At 37.2% G+C, this 21,034-nt stretch overlaps 1 protein-coding gene across 1 annotated transcript; it reads left to right on the plus strand.

Annotated features, from left to right (window-relative positions):
* Nucleotides 1–15,637: 15,637 nt before the first annotated feature.
* Nucleotides 15,638–19,669, plus strand: LOC117318929 (uncharacterized protein K02A2.6-like). Its single transcript, XM_033873862.1, has one exon. The coding sequence runs from the start codon at nucleotides 15,638–15,640 to the stop codon at nucleotides 19,667–19,669; it is 4,032 nt and encodes a 1,343-aa protein (XP_033729753.1).
* The last annotated feature ends 1,365 nt before the right edge of the window (nucleotides 19,670–21,034 follow it).

Consider the following 21,034-nt stretch of genomic DNA (forward strand, 5'->3'; position numbering starts at 1 on the left):
CTTCTCTACTCTCAGATATGGTAGAATCAAATACTCTTCATAGATGGAAAGGTCTTCAGGTGCTTTACCAAAATTGTGAATTTCATGACACTGGGGTCTCACGTTTACCCCTGGGGAGGGGGTAAACTGTACTATAGTTTATATAGGGAAATCACATTTTTGACTATTATTTGTTGGATTTCTATTGGAATTTATTCTAACTTGGTTCAAATTATCAGCATAGGATAACAGTTTGATGGTATGTACATGTTGGCCCTGGTTGACCCCCAAGGGCTGGTGGGCGGGGCCAAAAAGGGTCAAATTGACTGAAATTTCAAAAATCTTCTTCTCTACTCTTATATTTGGTAGAATCAAAAAATCTCAATAGATGGAAGGGTCTTATGGTGCTTTACCAAGATTTTGAATTTAATGACACAGGGGTCTTGCATTTTGCCCCTGGGGAGGGGGTAAACTGTACTATAGTTTATATAGGGAAATCACATTTTTGACTATTATTTGTTGGATTTCTATTGGAATTTTTCAAACCTGGTCAACATCGTCAGCGTTAGATAACAGCTGATAGTACCCTAGACTGGCCCCCTGTCTCTAGAATATTAAAATTATAAATAAAATTGAGCTTTATGATTTTGATCCCTAGGATATGTCTGATTCTATCTGGTATTAGAATTTAGCTTGGCAATTCTTAAAAAAAAAAAACTTAGGGTCTGGTGGCCAGTCTAATAGTACCCATATGTTGGCCCTGACTGACCCCCAGGGGCTGACAGGCGGGGCTAAAAAGTGTCAATTTGACTGAAATTTCAAAATCTTATTCTCAATACCTATATAAGATAGAATCAAAAATGTTTCATAGAAGGAATGGTTTTATGGTGTTTTACTTGAATTGTGAATTTCATGACCCTGGGGCTTCACATTTGCGCCTTGGGTGAGGGTAAACTTTGCGATAGTTTATATAGGGAATTCATATCTTTGACAATCATTTGTTTTGTCTATTTGAATTCATTTTAACTTTCTTAAAATTATCAGCAAGGGATGACAGCTTAATATGCACATGTTGGCCCTGACTGACCCCAAGGACTGATGGGTGGGTCAAAAAGGGTCAATTAAATTAACTGAAATATTTCAAATCTCAGGTGACCGTTAAGGCCCGTTGGGCCTCTTGTTTTTTTTTAATATTTTGTGAAAAAAAAGTCAATCACGAAAATGGCCATGGTGAAGTGACCCCCCCCCCCCCCCCCCCCCCCCCCCCCTTACATGATCACATCAAAAACTTATGAGATCAATTTTGTTTTGTTATAATGTATAGGTTAAAGATTTGAGGTTGATAAAAAAAAAATGTCAAAATATCTTGTTTCGTTATGGTCAAAAAGCGGGGCAGGGGGGGTCACTTTACCGTCCATGGCCATGGTAAAGTGACCCCCCCCCCCCCCCCTTCCTCCTTACATGTACATGATCACATCAAAAACTTATCTGAGATCAATATTGGTTTGTTTTGTTATAATGTATAGGTTAAAGAATTGAGGTTGATAAAAAAAAAAAAATTCTTTTTTAAAAATGTCAAAATATCTTGTTTCGTTATGGTCATGGTAAAGTGACCCAAACCTGCTCCAGCTTTTGCAATGATCTACCAAAATCTAATATTGTAAATACTTTATTTTTTTTGAAGTAAACTTGTTATAAAAGTTTGGTGAAAAAGGTAAATCAAAGTATTGTAAAAGTAGTGGAAGGGAATGAGCGGGGGAGGGGGGGGGGTCACTTCACCATGGCCATGGTAAAGTGACCCCCCCCCCCCCCCCCTTCCTCCTTACATGTACATGATCACATCAAAAACTTATCTGAGATCAATTTTGGTTTGTTTTGTTATAATGTATAGGTTAAAGAATTGAGGTTGATCGAATAAAAAAATTTGAAAAAAAAATGTCAAAATATTTTGTTTTGTTATGGTCATGGTAAAGTGACCCAAACCTGCTCCAGCTTTTGCAATGATCTACCAAAATCTAATATTGTAAATACTTTATTTTTTTTGAAGTAAACTTGTTATAAAAGTTTGGTGAAAAAGGTAAATCAAAGTATTGTAAAAGTAGTGGAAGGGAATGAGCGGGGGAGGGGGGGGGGGTCACTTCACCATGGCCATGGTAAAGTGACCCCCCCCCCCCCTTCCTCCTTACATGTACATGATCACATCATAAACTTATCTGAGATCAATTTTGGTTTGTTTTGTTATAATGTATAGGTTAAAGAATTGAGGTTGATCGAATAAAAAAATTTGAAAAAAAAATGTCAAAATATTTTGTTTTGTTATGGTCATGGTAAAGTGACCCAAACCTGCTCCAGCTTTTGCAATGATCTACCAAAATCTAATATTGTAAATACTTTATTTTTAGTGGAGTAAACTTGTTATAAAAGTTTGGTGAAAAAGGTATATCAAAGTATTGTAAAAGTAGTGGAAGGGAATGAGCGGGGGAGGTGTCACCATGGCCATGGTAAAGTGACCCCCCCCCCCCCCCCCTTTCCGGACTTGCATCCAAATCACTTATCTGATACAATATAGCTTTTATTAAAAAAATATGTTGAATGATATATGAAAAACAAGTTAGGATTTTTTATTTTTTTTTTTTTTGAAGGGGGGGTCATTCTACCATGGGGGGGGGGGGGGTCATTTTACCATAATGGTATTTTGACCCCGGGGTCATTTCACCATAATGGTATTTTGACCCCGGGGTCATTTCACCATGATTCAAAATACCATGCTACACCGGTATTTGTCCTGTGTATAGAGGATTTATCTATATCACATTGATTAACTCCAATCATGATTTGTAAATGACGCGATTTAACCACGTGGTCTCCATACACAGTTTTATTTGGATACTATAACACATGGAAATGTGTTACATGAGGAAAGTGAGGAACATTAACATTGTATCATACGTACATATATATGAATATTCATAGGATTATATGTACATACACGTAATTAAAGAAGAGATTTTTTTAGAAAAAAAGACAAACCATTTAGAACTTCGTTTATAATTATAACCTTTTAACAGACCTTTTAGTTTAGTTTTTTTGGGGGGGGATTTGAGCGGTAATAATTTAGAATATGTAATTCTTTGCTTTTCAATGATTGCGTTTTTACAGGAAAACAGATAATGATACTCATCTCCTACATTCTCTGAAGACAAGGTTCATATCTTCTCCTGAAAATCTTTGTTACCTACCAGTTTCAATGGAAAATTTCAATTACATGTATGTACACTGTATCCAATGCAATTACAGTTAATCTAATCTCAGTCTTCATCGGACATAAAATAGACTGGTCAATAGCTTGGTTAAGGACGAAATACTTCACATTGTCTGGGTGTTAGGTCTTGACAATAATGGTGTCTTTCGCATAGTCAGTACGTATTTTTTCTTCCAAAATAAAAAGGACAGGAAATATTCCGACGTTATATTTGATTAAAATATGTTTAAAATGTGTGGTATTTGATTAAAATATGTTTAAAATGTGCTTTTGTTGACGTTTTCATCACATGCACATGACAGATGACACCGATGTATTGTTTTTCTCACAATAAAGAAAGAATATTGGACTACACACACAATCATTCTGTGGTCTATATAGTTTAAACTGTATTTTATTTGACAATTTCCATTTGATAGTATATACAACATAAGAAATACATACGTAGATACTATAATCCTCAGTCTTATAATCCAAATCCGTACTACATGCATTTCTTTGCTGGCAAAAAGAGATTGGGAAGGCAATCGATTATCCTTTACAAAAATGTTTGATATCTCACATAATAATTTAGTACCAGGCTGCTCAAATGGTAACAATTCTTTCAATTATTTATTAGACTTGCGAGTATACATCTCATCAACATCATACGATTACAAAAAATATAATTCAAGTCACAGCTCGAGTAGAGCAGTGCACTTGTGACGATTTTTTTTCTGATAAGAAAGTATTTAAATGATTAGCTTACTATAGTTGGGAAACTATTAGCACTGATTTTGATATCTACCGGTAATATACATGTAAGTGTATGTCCGTGATATTAGCCATGCAAGAGATGTCCCCGATGGACACATAAATAATGAAAGTAATAAAAACACAATATCTTTAGACCGTGTATTTAAAACTACGAAATGTTCAAATACATGTAATTGTAAAGTTTATGAAACTGACTACAGAAATTCAAAGATAATTTTCTCAAACAGACATGTTGCAAGCTAAATACTTCAAATGTCTATGTAAAAATAAGCCGAGATCAAAATAACGAGCCCCTTATGTGGCCTCTCCGAGGTCATGCACAAAATGCCATTTATACAAAGGTCAGCTAAATTAGAATTGTAATAATGCTGCCGTGGACACGTGGCTCATTGTCCAGTATTAAAATTTTACCGGATTGAGCACATTTCTGTGTTCCCATATCCCACTTGAGGTGCACAAAATTCTTACCAAGATCCGACCGTCCTAAGTACTCTAGAAATGATGACAAAACCGCCTTTTGATCTGTCCCCATTCCGTAAGAATGAAATAATGCTACTGCGGACACTTCATTGTCCACCATTAACCAGAAAGATTATATTTCGTTTTTCCAAAGAAGGCGGTCACCAGTTAGTAGTCACAGGATACATTTACAATGTATTGACTCAGCTCCTAACATTAAATGACGACTATATATCCAATATTACTGGATTTATGACTCGTGAGTGTTAATTCTTGCACATGCATGAACATAGTCTATTTGAACTTTAATAACTACAATATTTCCCTAAAAATAGTTTTTATCAAAATGGGCTGACATCAAGTACACTGTCATATTGTACATCATTGCAGATAGTATTCAACTTATAACAACGATTGCATTAGCAATACATTACACATATGAATTTGTATCTCATAGTTGAGGTACATCATCCAATAAATACTTACGATGGACGATACAACTGAAAACAAATACATGGTAATTAAAGTATAATTGATCGATACCAGGTTGTTGAAAGTCTACCGTCATTACTGATTGAGCAGGTCCTATTTAATTCCCCTCGAGCGGGTCCGCTACAATTCCGCTCGAGCGGGTCCGCTACAAGTCCGCTCAAGCCCGCTACAAAACCGCTCAAGCCCGCTGCGAACCCGCTCAAGCCCGCGCCCGAACCTGCTGCCAATCCGCTCGAAGCCCGCTCAAATCCCGCGGCAATCCCGCTCAAATTCTGAGAGGAGGGCTGCGCGGGTCAACGCTCTGTGAGCGTTTGAGTACCAAATCACCATCCTCGTACTGTATAAGGTACATGTTGACACTTCTGACATAAAATCTCCGTTCAGGTTTATTTTACCTGTAATCTCGGGCCTGCTTGGAAGCGACTACGGTAATCACAGTGACACCTGGCCGTATATGCCCGGGGCTTTTGAGACAACATGCACTCTCATTGAATCCTATTGTAACACCGTCATGCTTGATCACAGAAACTTTACTGGCTTCCAAACAGGTTTTGCTGACGAGGTACTGCATTGGGTATTTAACGAAACTGAAACACCTTGTTATGTAAGATTCCATTGAAAATATATACTGTACCTGCAGTGGACCCCAGATTACCTCACACTTTTACAATCCAAGGACATGCTATCTGTGTATTTCACTTTGCCCAATATTAGCAAATTCAATGACAAAAATTATACCCTTTAAAAAGATCTAGAGCAATTTCTGGAACTAGCATCGTTATAAAAATAAAACAAGTTGTTTATCCGTTTGTCTGAAAGGTACTGCTATCAATATTTTACCTGAGTATTGATTATAAATGCCAAAAAATCTGAGTATTGATTATAAATGCCAAAAAATCATTGACACATGTACCAACCCCCTCTGTGGTCTGTTGTTACAAAGGGTAGGTGAGTTTGCAACACTGAAAGTTGAAATCTAAAATGTATTTTTAGAATTCAAGCATAGGAGTACAATACCTTTGTAAATGTCATATGGTTATCCATGGAAAAGTATAATTTTGTACTTGTTTCCCGTTTTCAGATGGATAAAATTTCTACTTATTTTCACTGTAATTAAAAGAACCAACAATTTGATTTATTAGGACGAGTCGGAGTTGGTAGGCCTTTGTGAATATTTTCAAAAGCAACACAGGTAAAACCATAGCTAATCTTGCAAACACCCTGGTGTTTGTAGAAATTATTTCAATAGCAAATAATATTTACTGGAAGTCTGGTCATGAACCTTAAGAATAAAGTTACAAGTACACAGTACTGTGGCCTGTTCTTCAAAACATTGTTGGGAATATTCAGAGATGGTGGCTGATCAAGTGACTCGAGTACTGAGTCAATTTGTAATTAAGATATCCGAGTGGTGCAGAATGCCGAAAATCAAAGTGACGTTGGCTGTGAATATATTGCTGTAAAACCGGCTCATCTTACAGATTTTTTAAGGGCTAAATATATAGTGATAAAAAGAATATAAACCATCATATCTGAGAGCTCATCTTCCAGTCGCTTGATAATTAAGCTGCCATCTTTGAATTGTCCCAACTTTTTTTGCCACACAAGTAACTGTACGGTGATGTACACCGGTCACATCACATGTGCAACAAATCTGAGGGTAGGGATCATACTGGAATCACCTTGTCTGGAGTAGTTCTTCCTGGCATAGTCCGCAAATCTTGTCTGGGAATTACTCCTGTACTTGTGAACTGATTCCATTGATACTTAATACAAATATAAGGAACTATAGATAAGATGTGCATGCAATTTTTCATCTTTGTTCTGTTTTGTTGTGGATATGGTATCAGATTTTCATTTTTTGCAAAATATTGACAGTTCTACCGGTATATATTGATCTCCTTGTTGGACCAACAATAATATAACGTCCAGTTCAAGTTGGACAAAAAGCATTGTTCTCTGTATCAGCTATTTTAGAAACCCATAGATCATGTTTTCAAGGCTTTAATGTTCAAGGTTTGTCAATCAATATATCCTCAAGATTAACACTAATTTGATACATATAGTACCAAAAATGTTTAGCTGAAATTGACAAGCCAGTTATAAAATACTATTAATATGGATTAAATTCTTGTGAATTTTTGGAGTATAAATTAGGAATGTAGGGGTGATTGAATTGTTTCCTGTCTGTTACAAGTATCAGACCAGCTAAAGCTTGAATAACTGATTTGAAAATAATATATCCTGGAGTGTTAAAAAAAGGAATTTCTTACTAGAATAGCCTTCATGCTGTTCTTACATTTTTACAATGACAGTCAATTAAGTTTTGATGTAAACTGCTATTTCTTCTCTTTTACATTTCAGGAAAACTGAAAGTTTATGAGTTCATCAGAAAATATCCCAGTGTACTGGTGGGAATAAATGACACTGAGAAAAAACTTCATTTAATCAGAACGAAGATCTACAATGAACAAAACAGAACCAGGAAAATTGTGTTCAAACAACTTAATCCTATGAGAAAGTAAATTCATTTTCAAGAGTCACCAAGGGATAGTGTGTAAGACAATAATATATAGCTAACCCTGTATTCTCAACATATTCCAGAGTTTGGTTACCTTGGTACAGAATCAGACCCAACATATTTTGTAGGCAATTAAGAATGATTTTACTTTATATTCTTTGGCAAATGATCTCACTATGGAAAGATATTACATAAGATGTAGTACTATTATGATCCTTTCTTAGCTCACCATCATCAGTACGTCATACGTCCATCCTTCCATCTGTAATCAGACTTTATTAATCGCTATTTCTTTGGAAGAATAGGGAGTATTGTTTGCAAACTTCATATATGGGTTCCACTTAGTCCCAGCTAGTTGTGTCAATTTGATTTTGTGTCTCATCCAGAAAACAAAATGGCTACCAGGTAGCCATCTTGGATTTTGACAGTTGAAGATAATAATCGCTATTCCTCTAGAAGTAGTATTTGGGGGATTTTTCTCAAACCTCAAATGTAGGCATCCCTTGGTCCCTTGTTGTGTCCATTTGATTTCGAGTGTGATCGGGAAACAAAGTGGCTGACAGTCGACCATCTTGAATTTTGACAATTGAAGTTTGTTATTGCTGTTTTCTGTTTTCATGATTAAGGGGATAAATTGCTACACATGATCCTAGCTGGCTTGTCAGTGTTCTAGTTATGCTCAGGATTTTTAGCATTTATTTAAAGTATCACAATTTGCTTCAGACAATGTGATGGTGTTATATGACTGGTCAGGAGTACTATTCAGTTTACCCATAACAGGATTTCCGATGATGCAAAATGTTTGATGAACTGGACATGATAAACCAGTCTAAAAATAAAACTTTTTTACCATAGTTCATGGAATATTATATTTAGTATCATAATATTGTATGAATTAATTCACATTGAATAATAGAGTATAACTTGTCAAAACCGGCCCCTGTCTATTCTGGCTTTATTGTTTGGTCCCAGCATTATCCCTATTAAATTATAGTAGTTAAAACCTGTATAATCTGGAACCTATCTATTTTGAAAACTTGCCTTGTTTAACTGATCATGGTATCACCAGTATACTTCTTAAATCGACCTGCTTAAACTGACCATCATTTTTTTTCAACTAGCAACAATATAAACTTTGAAGACTTTCACAATTACCTGATTAAGGACCATGTTGCTGATTGAAGTGCCCATGGGTTTGATTTACTGGTAATTTTAATTGACATCTCAATGGTTGATGACTATTCTATACTCCAAAAGGATTACCGGAGAAAGTACACATGTGCCTTTCGAGTGTGCAGTTGATACAGATCTAAAAATGCCTGGTTGTTGATACTGAAGATGACTCAGAATATGTAAACAGTTTATACATATTACGTATGCCTAGCGAGGCAGTGATAGAAACTGAGTTGACTTACTTAGGGGACTGGGAAAATGATTTGTAATTCAATGGTAAACCTTGTGGGGAAAAAAACTTCATTGTCATTTCATACACTACCGGTTGGGGCATGGATGTAGCTAGTTAGTTTTCACAGCTTCATTTAAAGGCTTTTATTCTTATTTCGATCTGTATTGGACTTTGAATAAAGATTAAAATTTTTATTATGCACTTACATCCCATTTTTCAAGTCAAACCTCATTTCTCAGATGTTGATTATACATAACTGATCTCTATCAACCGGTGTAGTATGGTAAAATGTAGCCCATGGTAAAGTAAAGCATTTCACTATTTTCTTAACGATTCACTTTTTTTCACCAAATCTTTTTTAGAGTACCTCGTTTTATTCCTCTGAACACATAAACACACAAAAAATGTTTGGGGGTCGGGAAATTTAGGGTGGGGTGAAGCACTTTACTTTAAAGTCAGCATGGCACCAAACCCTAAATTTTCTGACTCCTAAACATTTTTAGCCAACCATCATCAGAAGGTACTGAAGGGACCTAAAATTTCATATGTAAGTTCCTTTTGTTCTCTCCTATTGCATTTTTGGACCAATCTGAAAACAACATGGCCGACAGACAGCCATAATATCGCTAGATCTCAGATTTTTTTGTGTTAAATTATCATGATATGTAGAGAAATAACTAGGCTAATTGATAAAAAGATTTTATAAAGAAAAGTCAATTAGAAACAAATGATAAGGTGGCTTCACTTTATCATAATGGTATTTTGACCCTGGTTCATTTTCACCATGCTTCAAAATACCATGCAGCACCATGGAGGTATCTATACAGTCGAACCTGTGTATAAAGGACACATAAGGGACAAGACAAAGATGGCCTTTATAGAGAGGTGTCCTTCATATAGAGGTTCAACGAGTTATGTCCCTTATAAACGAAGAAACAAACCAAAGTCTGATTGATAGTACACTATATATCTACTGATTATTAGATTTATTTTGTATATGCAAATTGGCCAAATAGTCCCAGTGACATCCGGTTTAGACAGGCTATACTATACAATATCTGCAATTGTTTTTTTCATACAAAAGATAATTTCATTTTTTGTTTGTTTCTCCTTTTTTTTTTATTTAGTTCTTATTTTTAAGCTGAACCTTGCTGTGTTTTTAATGATGTGCTTACAGTGATTAATCATGTCTGGATTTCCGATGAAAATCGCCTGTAGAAATGTTTTATATTCCTTTTCTATATTGTATATAATTTTCATAGTTTTTTAATCATTTTTAGCTCGTCTCGGCATTGGTTTTCCAACTTTATGTTTTGATGCAAGTGTTGAAAGGCATTAACACATCACTTTATGATTGTACTAGGGTACTGATATTTGACATTAAGGTCCCTGTTGACTTAGACTATTCATTTGCAAAGTCAAACTAAGGGATTTAAAAAAAAATCTACTTGAGGACATGTTTTGAACTTTGACATATCTTGAATTTTTGAAGATATTATATTCTTTTTTATGTACTTATGAATTATGTCAATTAGGTTGAATATCACAGATTAATTCTGTCATGTACATGTGTACACACTATAACTTATTTATCCTATACATGTATATACAAAACAATACAAATATTTTGATTAATTATTGACAAACAGTTGCGAGACAAGCCATGCTGTTCTACAACATCTCTGTTTTTAGCTCACCTGCCCGAAGGGCATGTAGCATGCTGGGGTGAAGGGCTACAAAGTTTGTTCAAATAAATGACCTTGACCTTCATTCAAGGTCACATGGGTCAAATAGGCTATAATCTTCAAACGACTTCTTCTCAATAACCAAGAGGCCCAGAGACTTGATATTGGGCATGTAGCATGCTGGGATGAAGGGCTACAAAGTTTGTTCAAATAAATGACCTTGACCTTCATTCAAGGTCACATGGATCAAATAGGCTATAATCTTCAAACGGCTTCTTCTCAATAACCAAGAGGCCCAGGGACTTGATATTGGGCCTGTAGCATGCTGGGGTGAAGGGCTACAAAGTTTGTTCAAATAAATGACCTTGACCTTCATTCAAGGTCACATGGGTCAAATTGGCTATAATCTTCAAATGACATCTTCTCAAAAACCAAGAGGCCCAGGGACTTGATATTGGGCCTGTAGCATGCTGGGGTGAAGGGCTACCAATTTTGTTCAAATAAATTCCCTTGACCTACATTCAAGGTCACATGGGTGAAATCGGCTTATATCTGTAAACAATAATTTTGCGATAGCCAAGAGCCTCCAAGACCTGATATTAGGCCAATAGCATGCTGGAATGAAGGACTAGAAAATTTTCAATATGAATAAAACTAGCTTACAATGATATTTGAATAAAGAGGTAATCAACATAGTGTCTTTAGAAATGACCTCAATCAACTTCAAAGTTGCTGTAGAGCCAGGTGAGCGATACAGGCCCATTGGGCCTCTTGTTTAGCTCACCTGGTCCGAAGGACCAAGGTGAGCTTATGCCATACTGTGGCGTCCGTCGACCGTCTGTCGTCCGTCCGTCCGTCAACAATTGACTTATTTGACTTCTTCTTCATAACCGCTGATCAGAATTTGAACAAATTTGGTCAGAAGCATCCCTATGGGTAGGGGACTCAAAATTGTACAAATGATGGAGCTGACCCCCTGGGGGCCTCTGGGGTTGGGCCAAAAGGGGTCAATTTGGAGTTATTGATATAAACAACTTCTTCTCTGAAGCCAAGCAATGGCTATCGCTCATATTTGCCAGGTAGCATCACTATGGGGTGAGGATTCAAAATTGTACAAATGAAGGGTCTGACCCCCCAGGGGCCTGAGGGGCGGGGCCAAATGTGGTAAATCCGGCTATATTGATATAAACGACTTCTTCTCTGAAATCAAGCAATGGCTATCGCTCAAATTTGCCTGGTAGCATCATTATAGGGTGGGGATTCAAAATTGTACAAATGATGGGGCTGACCCCCCAGGGGCCTGAGGAGCGGGGCCAAATGTGGTAAATCCGGCTATATTGATATAAACGACTTCTTCTCTGAAACCAAGCAGTGGCTATTGCTCATATTTGCCTGGTAGCATCATTATGGGGTGGGGATTCAAAATTGTACAAATGATGAGGCTTACCTCCCAGGGGCCTTAAGGGCCGGTGCCAAATGTAGTCAATTTGGCTATATTGATATAAATGACTTCTCTGAAACCAAGCAATGGATCTTGCTCATATTTGCCTGGTAGTATCACTATTGGGTGGGGATTCAAAATTGTACAAATGATGGGGCTGACCCCCCCCCCAGGGGCCTGAGGGGCGGGGCCGAATGTGGTCAATTTGGCTATATTGATAAAAACGACTTCTTCTCTGAAACCAAGCAGTGGCTATCGCTCATATTTGCCTGGTAGCATCATTATGGGGTGGGGATTCAAAATTGTACAAATGGTGGGGCTGACCCCCGGATGGCTGAGGGGCTGGGCCGAGAGGGGTAAATTTGGCTAAATTGATATAAAGGACTTCTCTGAAATTTGACTGGTAGCATCCTTCTTGGGGGGCAGGGTCAGAAGGGGTCAATTGGTTTGAACAACTTCTTTTCTGAAACTAAGCAATGGATATCACTCACATTTGTGTGGTAGCAATCCATATGGAGTTGCACCAAAAGTCAATTTCATTTCATGGATTAAAATACCTTTAGGCATAAAAACCTCACATTTTTAGAATTAAAAACCAATGTACATGTTCCCATATAAAATGCTTATGATATTGACATAGCAATTTCATATGAAACCAGGTTAGCAATACGGCCCTTATGGGACTCTTGTTTATAAGCTTGTCTCTTCGAAGAAGAGGGAGAGCTAATTATACCATGTTATCATCCCAGCGTTGGCATTAGTTTTCCAACTTTGTTTTTAGTGCAAGTGGTGAAAGGCATTAACACATCACTTTATAGTTGTGCTAGGGAACTGATATTTGGTATTGGTGTCCCTGTGGTGTTAGACTATCACATCCTAGAGTTAAACTGGAAGATTTTTTGGGGAAAAAATGACTGCTTCTTTACATGTTTTGGATTAAATATTTTTTATGCTGACAAATTATTTTAATGTTTTGCTTAAAGTGTTGAAAAGCATGAACACGTCACTTTATAATTGTACTATAGGGTACTGATATTTGACATCATAAGTGTCCCTGCTTTGAACTTAAATATTTTTGGCATTTTTGAGGATATCAGAGATTTTTCAGCTATTTATGGATGATGTCCAATTAAGTTTGAGTAATAGAAATTAATTTTGTCAAGTACACAATATAAATCTTATTTATCCAATTTGCAAAACAATTCCAATTTATATATTCTAATTATTTATGGACAAACATTTGTGAGATCAGCTCTGCTGTTCTACGACAGCTCTTGTATTTCCATGTAGCAACTTTCATTTCCTTAGACTGATCAAACTCAGACTTTGTGCAATGTTTTCTTATTAAAAGTACTTACTAGGGATTGCTTTTCTGTATCAAAGGTCAAGGTCACTTTTATTAAATACAAAATGTATAGAAAATCAGTTTCCATGCAATAACTTTGAATGGCTTTTATGGAAGAGTGTATTTTAAGTTTACAGGTAATGTGTCACTCTGACTGGCCATTCAGACTTTTGACTTAACTGTTTTTCTTGATCCACTGTGATGTGCAGATGTGCAATAGGGGTTTTAAAAAACTTATGTCAAGCTTACTATTTTTAGCCCACCATCATCAGATGGTGGGCTATTCAAATCGCCCTGCGTCCTTGGACCGTCCGTCTGTTCCTCTGTCCGTCCGTAAACAATTCTTGCTATCGCTATTTCTGAGAAAGTACTGAAGGGATCTTTCTCAAATTTCATATATAAGTTTCCCTTGTTTAAAAAGCACTGGAGGGATGTTTCTCAATTTATACAGATTAGTAAGAGGAAGGGAAAAAAAGAGAAAAGATCAATCTGACATGGAACCTATGAAGATCATTCAATGGTGGGCGTCAAGATCCCTCTGGGATCTCTCGTTTTAAAAGCAACCCAAAATATACTCTCAAAAAGCATCATTATAAGGCGCTGTGTAGAAGTTCATACTTTCTGAAATTTTACATGATTATACAATTTGAAATGCTGATGCACATAATATGGGTCTAAGCTAAGGTCAATATCAAGGTTGGTGTTACTATAAATATAACTAGGAATGTATTTTAAAGTACATCAAATATGGCACTTACAGAATGTAAAATATTCTGAAATATCACAAGCATGATCATACTCTGTGAAATACAGATGTGCAATAGGAATTAAAAAAGTTGCTAATGTTAAGGTCAAGGTAAAGTGTAATTTGTATATTTGCAGCATATATTTAGTAATTCTATGTCAATGTATTACATATATGTATATTGGTTCCACTTGTGGTTCTATTTATATATACTCACATATATAAATATACAGTTTACTTCTTTAAAGTGGGTCTTGATGCAAGGTGGCATTTTTTGGTCCCCTCACCTACAATAGTTATACAAATTTAAAATTATTTTGTATTACTTTCGATAAATACAAAGCAATTTGTATTCTTTATAAGGGGCTTATTACATGATTGTAACATGTATGTTATATATTATGTCGTTTAAATAAAACAGCCCTTTTCAATCAAAACTTGAAGTATTGCTTATTTTTAGCCCACCATCTGATGATGGTGGGCTATTCAAATCGCCCTACATCCGTGGTCCGTCCTCCGTCTGTCTGTCCGTCTGCTCTTAGTACAAGTACCATTTGGGGACACTTTGCTTTTTAGACAATATGAGGTTGTTTCAGCATATGGGGTCGACCCCACATACAGATGTCATATATGTGTCCTAAATGACAGTGGGGTTGCTATAGATTAATATAAAAAACAAGAGGCCCAGGGGCCTTAACGGTCATCTGACTTTAAATTAAAACCCTTATATTATTGTAGTATGTATTCCCTGTAGCAAGTATATAGTGGCACTGTTGGCCATGGTGGCCATCTTGGATTTCTGACCAACCCAAAAATAACAACACTTGGTCTGGACCATTTAGGATAATTTCTGGTAAGTTAGAGCTGAATCCCACTGGTGGAATTTGAGAAGAAGTTTGAAATACTTGTTGTTCAGGAAAACCATGATTGCGCAATCATGTTACAAAAATGCCGCTGTGACTGCCATGTCAAAGTTTTTACGAGGCGGAAAAATAGCAAAACTTTGTTGGCTCCTTCCTTAACATTCTCACCAATTTCCAGCTCAATAGCACCAATGGAACTGGAGAGGAAGTTTAAAATGTGTTTTTCAAGATGGCTGCCATGGCAGCCATCTTGGATTTCTGATTGACCTGAAAAATAACAACAGTTGGTCAGGACCATCTCCGAGGATCATTTCTGGTAAGTTAGAGCCGAATCCCACTGGTGGAATTTGAGAAGAAGTTTGAAATACGTGTTGTTCAGGAAAACCATGATTGCGCAATCATGTTACAAAAATGCCGCCGTGACTGCATGGTGTTATGTATGTATCCGTTACTATCCATGGTCATTATCCTGATGTTAGTACGTTCCTATAACAGAACCGCATGGTTCCGGTTTGTGTACTGCGCATGTTTGTAATGTTGTGACCCGCCATTAAAATGTTCCAAGCAGTGGTGCGTTGTCCTGGTAGTTTATAAGTAAAAGAACCAATACAAACACAACAGTGGCGACGAGGATCGACGTAAACTATCATCGGAACAACACCTGAAACAGAAAAACTGCAAGGTATGGCTGTAAGACACGGAAATATCGAGGAATTCGATATAAATTCTCAGAATTGGGACGAGTACATCGAACGTTTAGAACATTATTTTGTGGCTAACACTGTGGATGATGATGCTATAAAGCGTTCCATATTACTGACTGTTTGTGGCAGTAAGACATACGGACTTATTCGGAATGTAGTGAGTCCTGAAAAACCCAGTGATAAAACGTACGATGAACTGAAAACGGCTATTGGCACACACCTTAAACCCAAACCGTTGGTCATAGCGGAAAGGTTCAAATTCCACCAACGTAAACAGAGGGAAGGAGAAACGGTGAGTCAATTCTTAGCTGAACTTCGTAAATTAAGCGAACATTGTAATTTTGAAGGCTTTCTTAACGATGCAATACGTGATAGATTCGTGTGTGGATTATCCTCCACTGCAACACAGCGTAAATTACTCTCAGAATCTGATCTCACATTGAAAAGAGCCATGGACATTGCAATTAGTATGGAGATGGCTGACAGCGAATCTCGTAAACTTAAGGAAACAGTGTTTGATGATGGTAAGAATGCGGAAAGGACACACAAAGTGTTTACACAATGCTTTCGTTGTGGTAAGAACAATCACAATGCAGACAATTGTTACTACAAAAACAGCAAATGTCACAAATGTCACGAAAACGGACATCTGAGTAAAATGTGTCATGTCAACAAATCGCGACAGAATGTAAACAAACCGCGATCACATCAAAGTACTGAAAGTACTGGTGGTACTCCAGGAAACAAAAAGAGACATAAAATGAAGAAAAAAAGTCCTAAGGTCAACTTTGTGGATTCTGACATGGATTCTTCTGGTGTCCAGGATACTGAACAACAGTACTCATGGCCTCTATTTTCAATCAATTCTGGTGGTCATAAAGAAATAAACATTGATTTGTTAATTGACAACAAACAACAGAAAATGGAATTAGATACTGGCGCTTCAGTTTCGTTGATGTCGGAAAAGGAGTACAAACAGAAGTATGATGGAAAACTTAACAAGTCATCAACAGTATTAAGAACATACAACGGTCAGCTTTTACCAGTTGTCGGAGAAAAATCTGTTACTGTACAGTATGGAGACCAACATCTATCGCTACCATTACTTGTTGTCAAAGCTGATGGACCAGCATTACTGGGTAGGAACTGGTTAAGTCAATTAAAACTTAATTGGCAGTCCATCAAGTACACCATCCATGATAACTTGGAGAAGGAAATCTTCCAGAGATACAAGGTTTTCAATGAAGAGCTTGGTACTGTGAAAGGTGTAACTGCGACACTTCGATTGAAAGATAACTGTACACCAAAGTTTTTCAAACCAAGGCCCGTGCCTTTTGCTCTAAAGGACAAGATTGGTGAAGAGCTTGAACGCTTGGAAAAGGCAGGTATTCTCAGAAAAGTAGAGAGTTCTGATTGGGGCACTCCTATTGTACCAGTGTTGAAGCCTGATGGATCTGTGAGGATATGTGGGGACTATAAAGTCACTATCAATCCCTACTTGGATGTTCCAGAATATCCTTTACCCACAAGTGAAGAGTTGTTTGCAAAGTTGAATGGTGGTGAACAGTTCTCAAAACTTGATTTGACTAGTGCGTATCAACAAGTACTCTTAGACGAGGAGTCGCGAAACCTTGTAACCATAAACACACACCAAGGTTTGTACCAGTATACGCGTCTTCCATTTGGAGTTGCGGCTGCACCAGCTATTTTTCAACGCACAATGGATCAAGTCCTGCAAGGAATTGAAGGTGTCGGATGCATATTAGATGATATTCTAATTACGGGGAAATCTGACGTGGAACACTGTCACAATCTTCATACGACACTACAGCGACTTGAAAATTTCGGTATACGACTACGGAAAGACAAATGTTTTTTCCTTCGCGATGAAGTAGAATATTTCGCGTTCAAAGTCAACAAAGAAGGTATCCACCCTTCACCGAGAAAAGTGGAAGCCATTTTGAAATTGGCTGATCCTCAGAATAAGCGTGAACTTCAATCTTGGCTCGGTATTGTGAATTATTACCGGAAATTCATTCCCAACATGGCGACTGTCCTTGAGCCTCTTACTCATCTGCTTGCCAATGATGTCGAATGGCAATGGAGCCAAACATGTGCGAATGCATGTGAGACTATCAAGAAACTTTTGGTTTCATCTGAAGTTATGGTACATTATGACCCAAAGAAACCATTGACGTTAGCTGTCGATGCTTCATCATATGGACTTGGAGCTGTTATCTCGCACACCATTGGGTCGAACGACAAACCCATAGCGTATGTTTCGCGCACCTTGACATCTGCGGAAAGGAATTATTCGCAGATAGAAAAAGAAGCGTTAGCGATTATCTTTGGAATTCAACGGTTTCACCAGTATCTGTACGGGCGACGTTTTACCCTATTGACGGACCATAAACCGCTGACAACTATATTGGGACCAAAGAAGGGCATTCCGGTTTTGGCCGCGTCTCGATTGCAAAGATGGGCGATACAGTTATCCGCGTACCAGTTCGACATAAAGTTTCGTTCAACGGATAAAAACGGAAATGCTGATGTGTTATCACGTTTTCCTATGAAAGAGGAGGAAAGTGGAGTTGACGACAACTATGTGTTCTATGAGGAAGCTCAGTTAGTGAACAAAATGCAAGTTAACAGCTTACCTGTTACTGCTATGCGTATCGCTGCGGCAACAAAAGGAGATACAACTTTGGCACGCGTAATAGAATTTACCCGAAGTGGATGGCCAAATGTGGAAATGGGAGATGAACTTAAACCATATCACAGAATTCGTGATGAACTGACCATGGAGGAAGGATGCTTACTCCGAGGAGTACGAGTAATCATTCCGAACCAATATCAAAGTGAAATATTAGATGAACTGCATAGCAACCATCCAGGAATTGTTAGAATGAAATCCCTGGCTCGGTTACATGCATGGTGGCCAAACATGGATGTGGATATTGAACGGAAAGTGTCGGGCTGTGAGGCATGTCAGAAAGTACTACCAAATGCACCGAAATCTCCTGCAAACCCTTGGAGATGGCCGTCAGCACCATGGAACCGTATTCATATCGATTTTGCTGGACCATTCATGAGTGAAATGTTCATGGTAGTGGTCGATGCACATTCAAAGTGGTTAGATGTGATACGCATGTCTTCCACGACCACAGCCAGTACTATCAACGCGTTGAGGTTTCTATTCGCGTCGTATGGTTTACCCAAAGAACTAGTTTCAGATAATGGACCGCAATTTACTGCAGCAGAGTTTGCCACATTCTTGAAAGAAAATGGAGTACGTCATATACTTTCTGCACCTTATCACCCCAGCTCAAACGGCGAGGCAGAGAGAGCTGTACGTACATTCAAGCAAGCTATGAAATCCCTGGTTCAGTCAGATAGTAGTCTGAACCAGAAACTTGCTTCGTTTTTGTTGTCGTACCGTACAACACCACACAGTCTCACCAAGACTCCACCCAGTGAACTATTCTTGGGAAGGAAGTTGAGGACCAGGTTGGATATTATGCGTCCGGATCTTTCTGGGAAAATTCAACAAAAGACTACACCAACAGAGTCAAAAACACGATTGTTCGAAATTGGTGACATTGTCATTACTCGCGACTACCGTGGAAACCCACGGAAACCTTCATATATCAAAGGTATTGTTATCCGCAAGCTAGGACCAATGACATATACCATTCAGGTGGACAACCTTATATGGAAAAGACATGTGGATCAAATACGTACATGTGATCCAGCTTGTAACTTTGAACCAAGAGAGCAAGCAGTTCCAGACACTCACAATTCTCTGGACAGTCTTCCAGGTATCTTACCTAATCCAACCATTGGTACTCAGAGGATTCCTTCAGCAGATTGTCCAATTAGGATTCAAACCAGTGAAGTAGCTACTACTACACCAGAGACTGATCAGACTGATCCATCGACCAATGTGACACATGAACATCGCTATCCGCGTCGTGATATAATCAAACCATCGCGTCTGATTGAAAACTGTTAAATTTATAGCAGTGTACATGTGTTTAGTTCAGTGTTTATTGTGTTAAAGATTCATGTTGATTTTTTGGACATTGAACTTACGAACTTTAATTTGTTTAATTTTAACAAACATGTGAGCTAAGAAAGCTGTAATTAATTACAGGTTATTATGGATAAGGGAAACCTTTCTTGAGAGAGGGAAAAGTGTTATGTATGTATCCGTTACTATCCATGGTCATTATCCTGATGTTAGTACGTTCCTATAACAGAACCGCATGGTTCCGGCTTGTGTACTGCGCATGTTTGTAATGTTGTGACCCGCCATTAAAATGTTCCAAGCAGTGGTGCGTTGTCCTGGTAGTTTATAAGTAAAAGAACCAATACAAACACAACACATGGCAAAGTTTTTACGGGTCCGAAAAATAACAACACTTTGTTGGCTGTCCTTTGTTAACATCCACACCAATTTCCAGCTCAATGGCACTAGTGGATCTGGAGAAGCAGTTTAAAATGTGTTTTTCAAGATGGTTGCCATGGCTGCCATCTTGGATTTCTGACTCATAGATGCCATCAACCCCTGTATCTTGGTTTTAAATACAGAAGTGACATACCTTTCTTTAACAGTATTTTCTTGAGATTTTATCTTTTCAGGTTCTTTTGGATATCTTCTTCTTTCAATATCTGTTGTTGATGATTCATGATGTATACCAAAAAACATTGGAACCAAATTCATCAGAGGCCTTGGTAATTAAAACAAGATCTCATGACAAATGATCCTGATGTTTATTTGTTTTTTTTTTGTTTTGTTTTTTTCAATCTTTTCTTTTTTTCTGAATTAAAGGTCATTTCTTTTATTAAAATAAACACTAATTTGCAATGTAGAATCATTTTTTCTCTAAATTATAATGTACAATTCATTTCTGTTATTAAAATAAATACTTATTTGTAATATACAATCATTTTTTCTCTAATTTACAAATGTACTGTCAATTTTTAACAATATATATGAACATTTTAACAATACATAACAAAAACAATTTTATCTATCAACAATGTGTTTTAAATACATATAACAAAGATTATCATAGATTAACATAGTGCACAATATCTTCTTGTAAACATTCCAGGGAAGAGACACTGTTTTGTAGAATGTACAATTTAAAATGTCATTTAGCAACTTAAAATGTATAACTTTTGTAGGTTTGATACATGTTTTACCAATAGCTTTATATACAAGAAATTGTTTAAATTCTTCATTAAGATAATGATGTATCATGTTTGAGACAAAATATCTGTATATCATTATTTGAACTTCTACTGGTATTTTCTGAAAAAATGCGGAAATGCCATGACATTCATTATTTTTTTCTTTTACAACAGCATAATG

Source organism: Pecten maximus, unplaced genomic scaffold (genome assembly GCF_902652985.1).
Source record: "Pecten maximus unplaced genomic scaffold, xPecMax1.1, whole genome shotgun sequence".
NCBI lineage: Eukaryota > Metazoa > Mollusca > Bivalvia > Pectinida > Pectinidae > Pecten > Pecten maximus.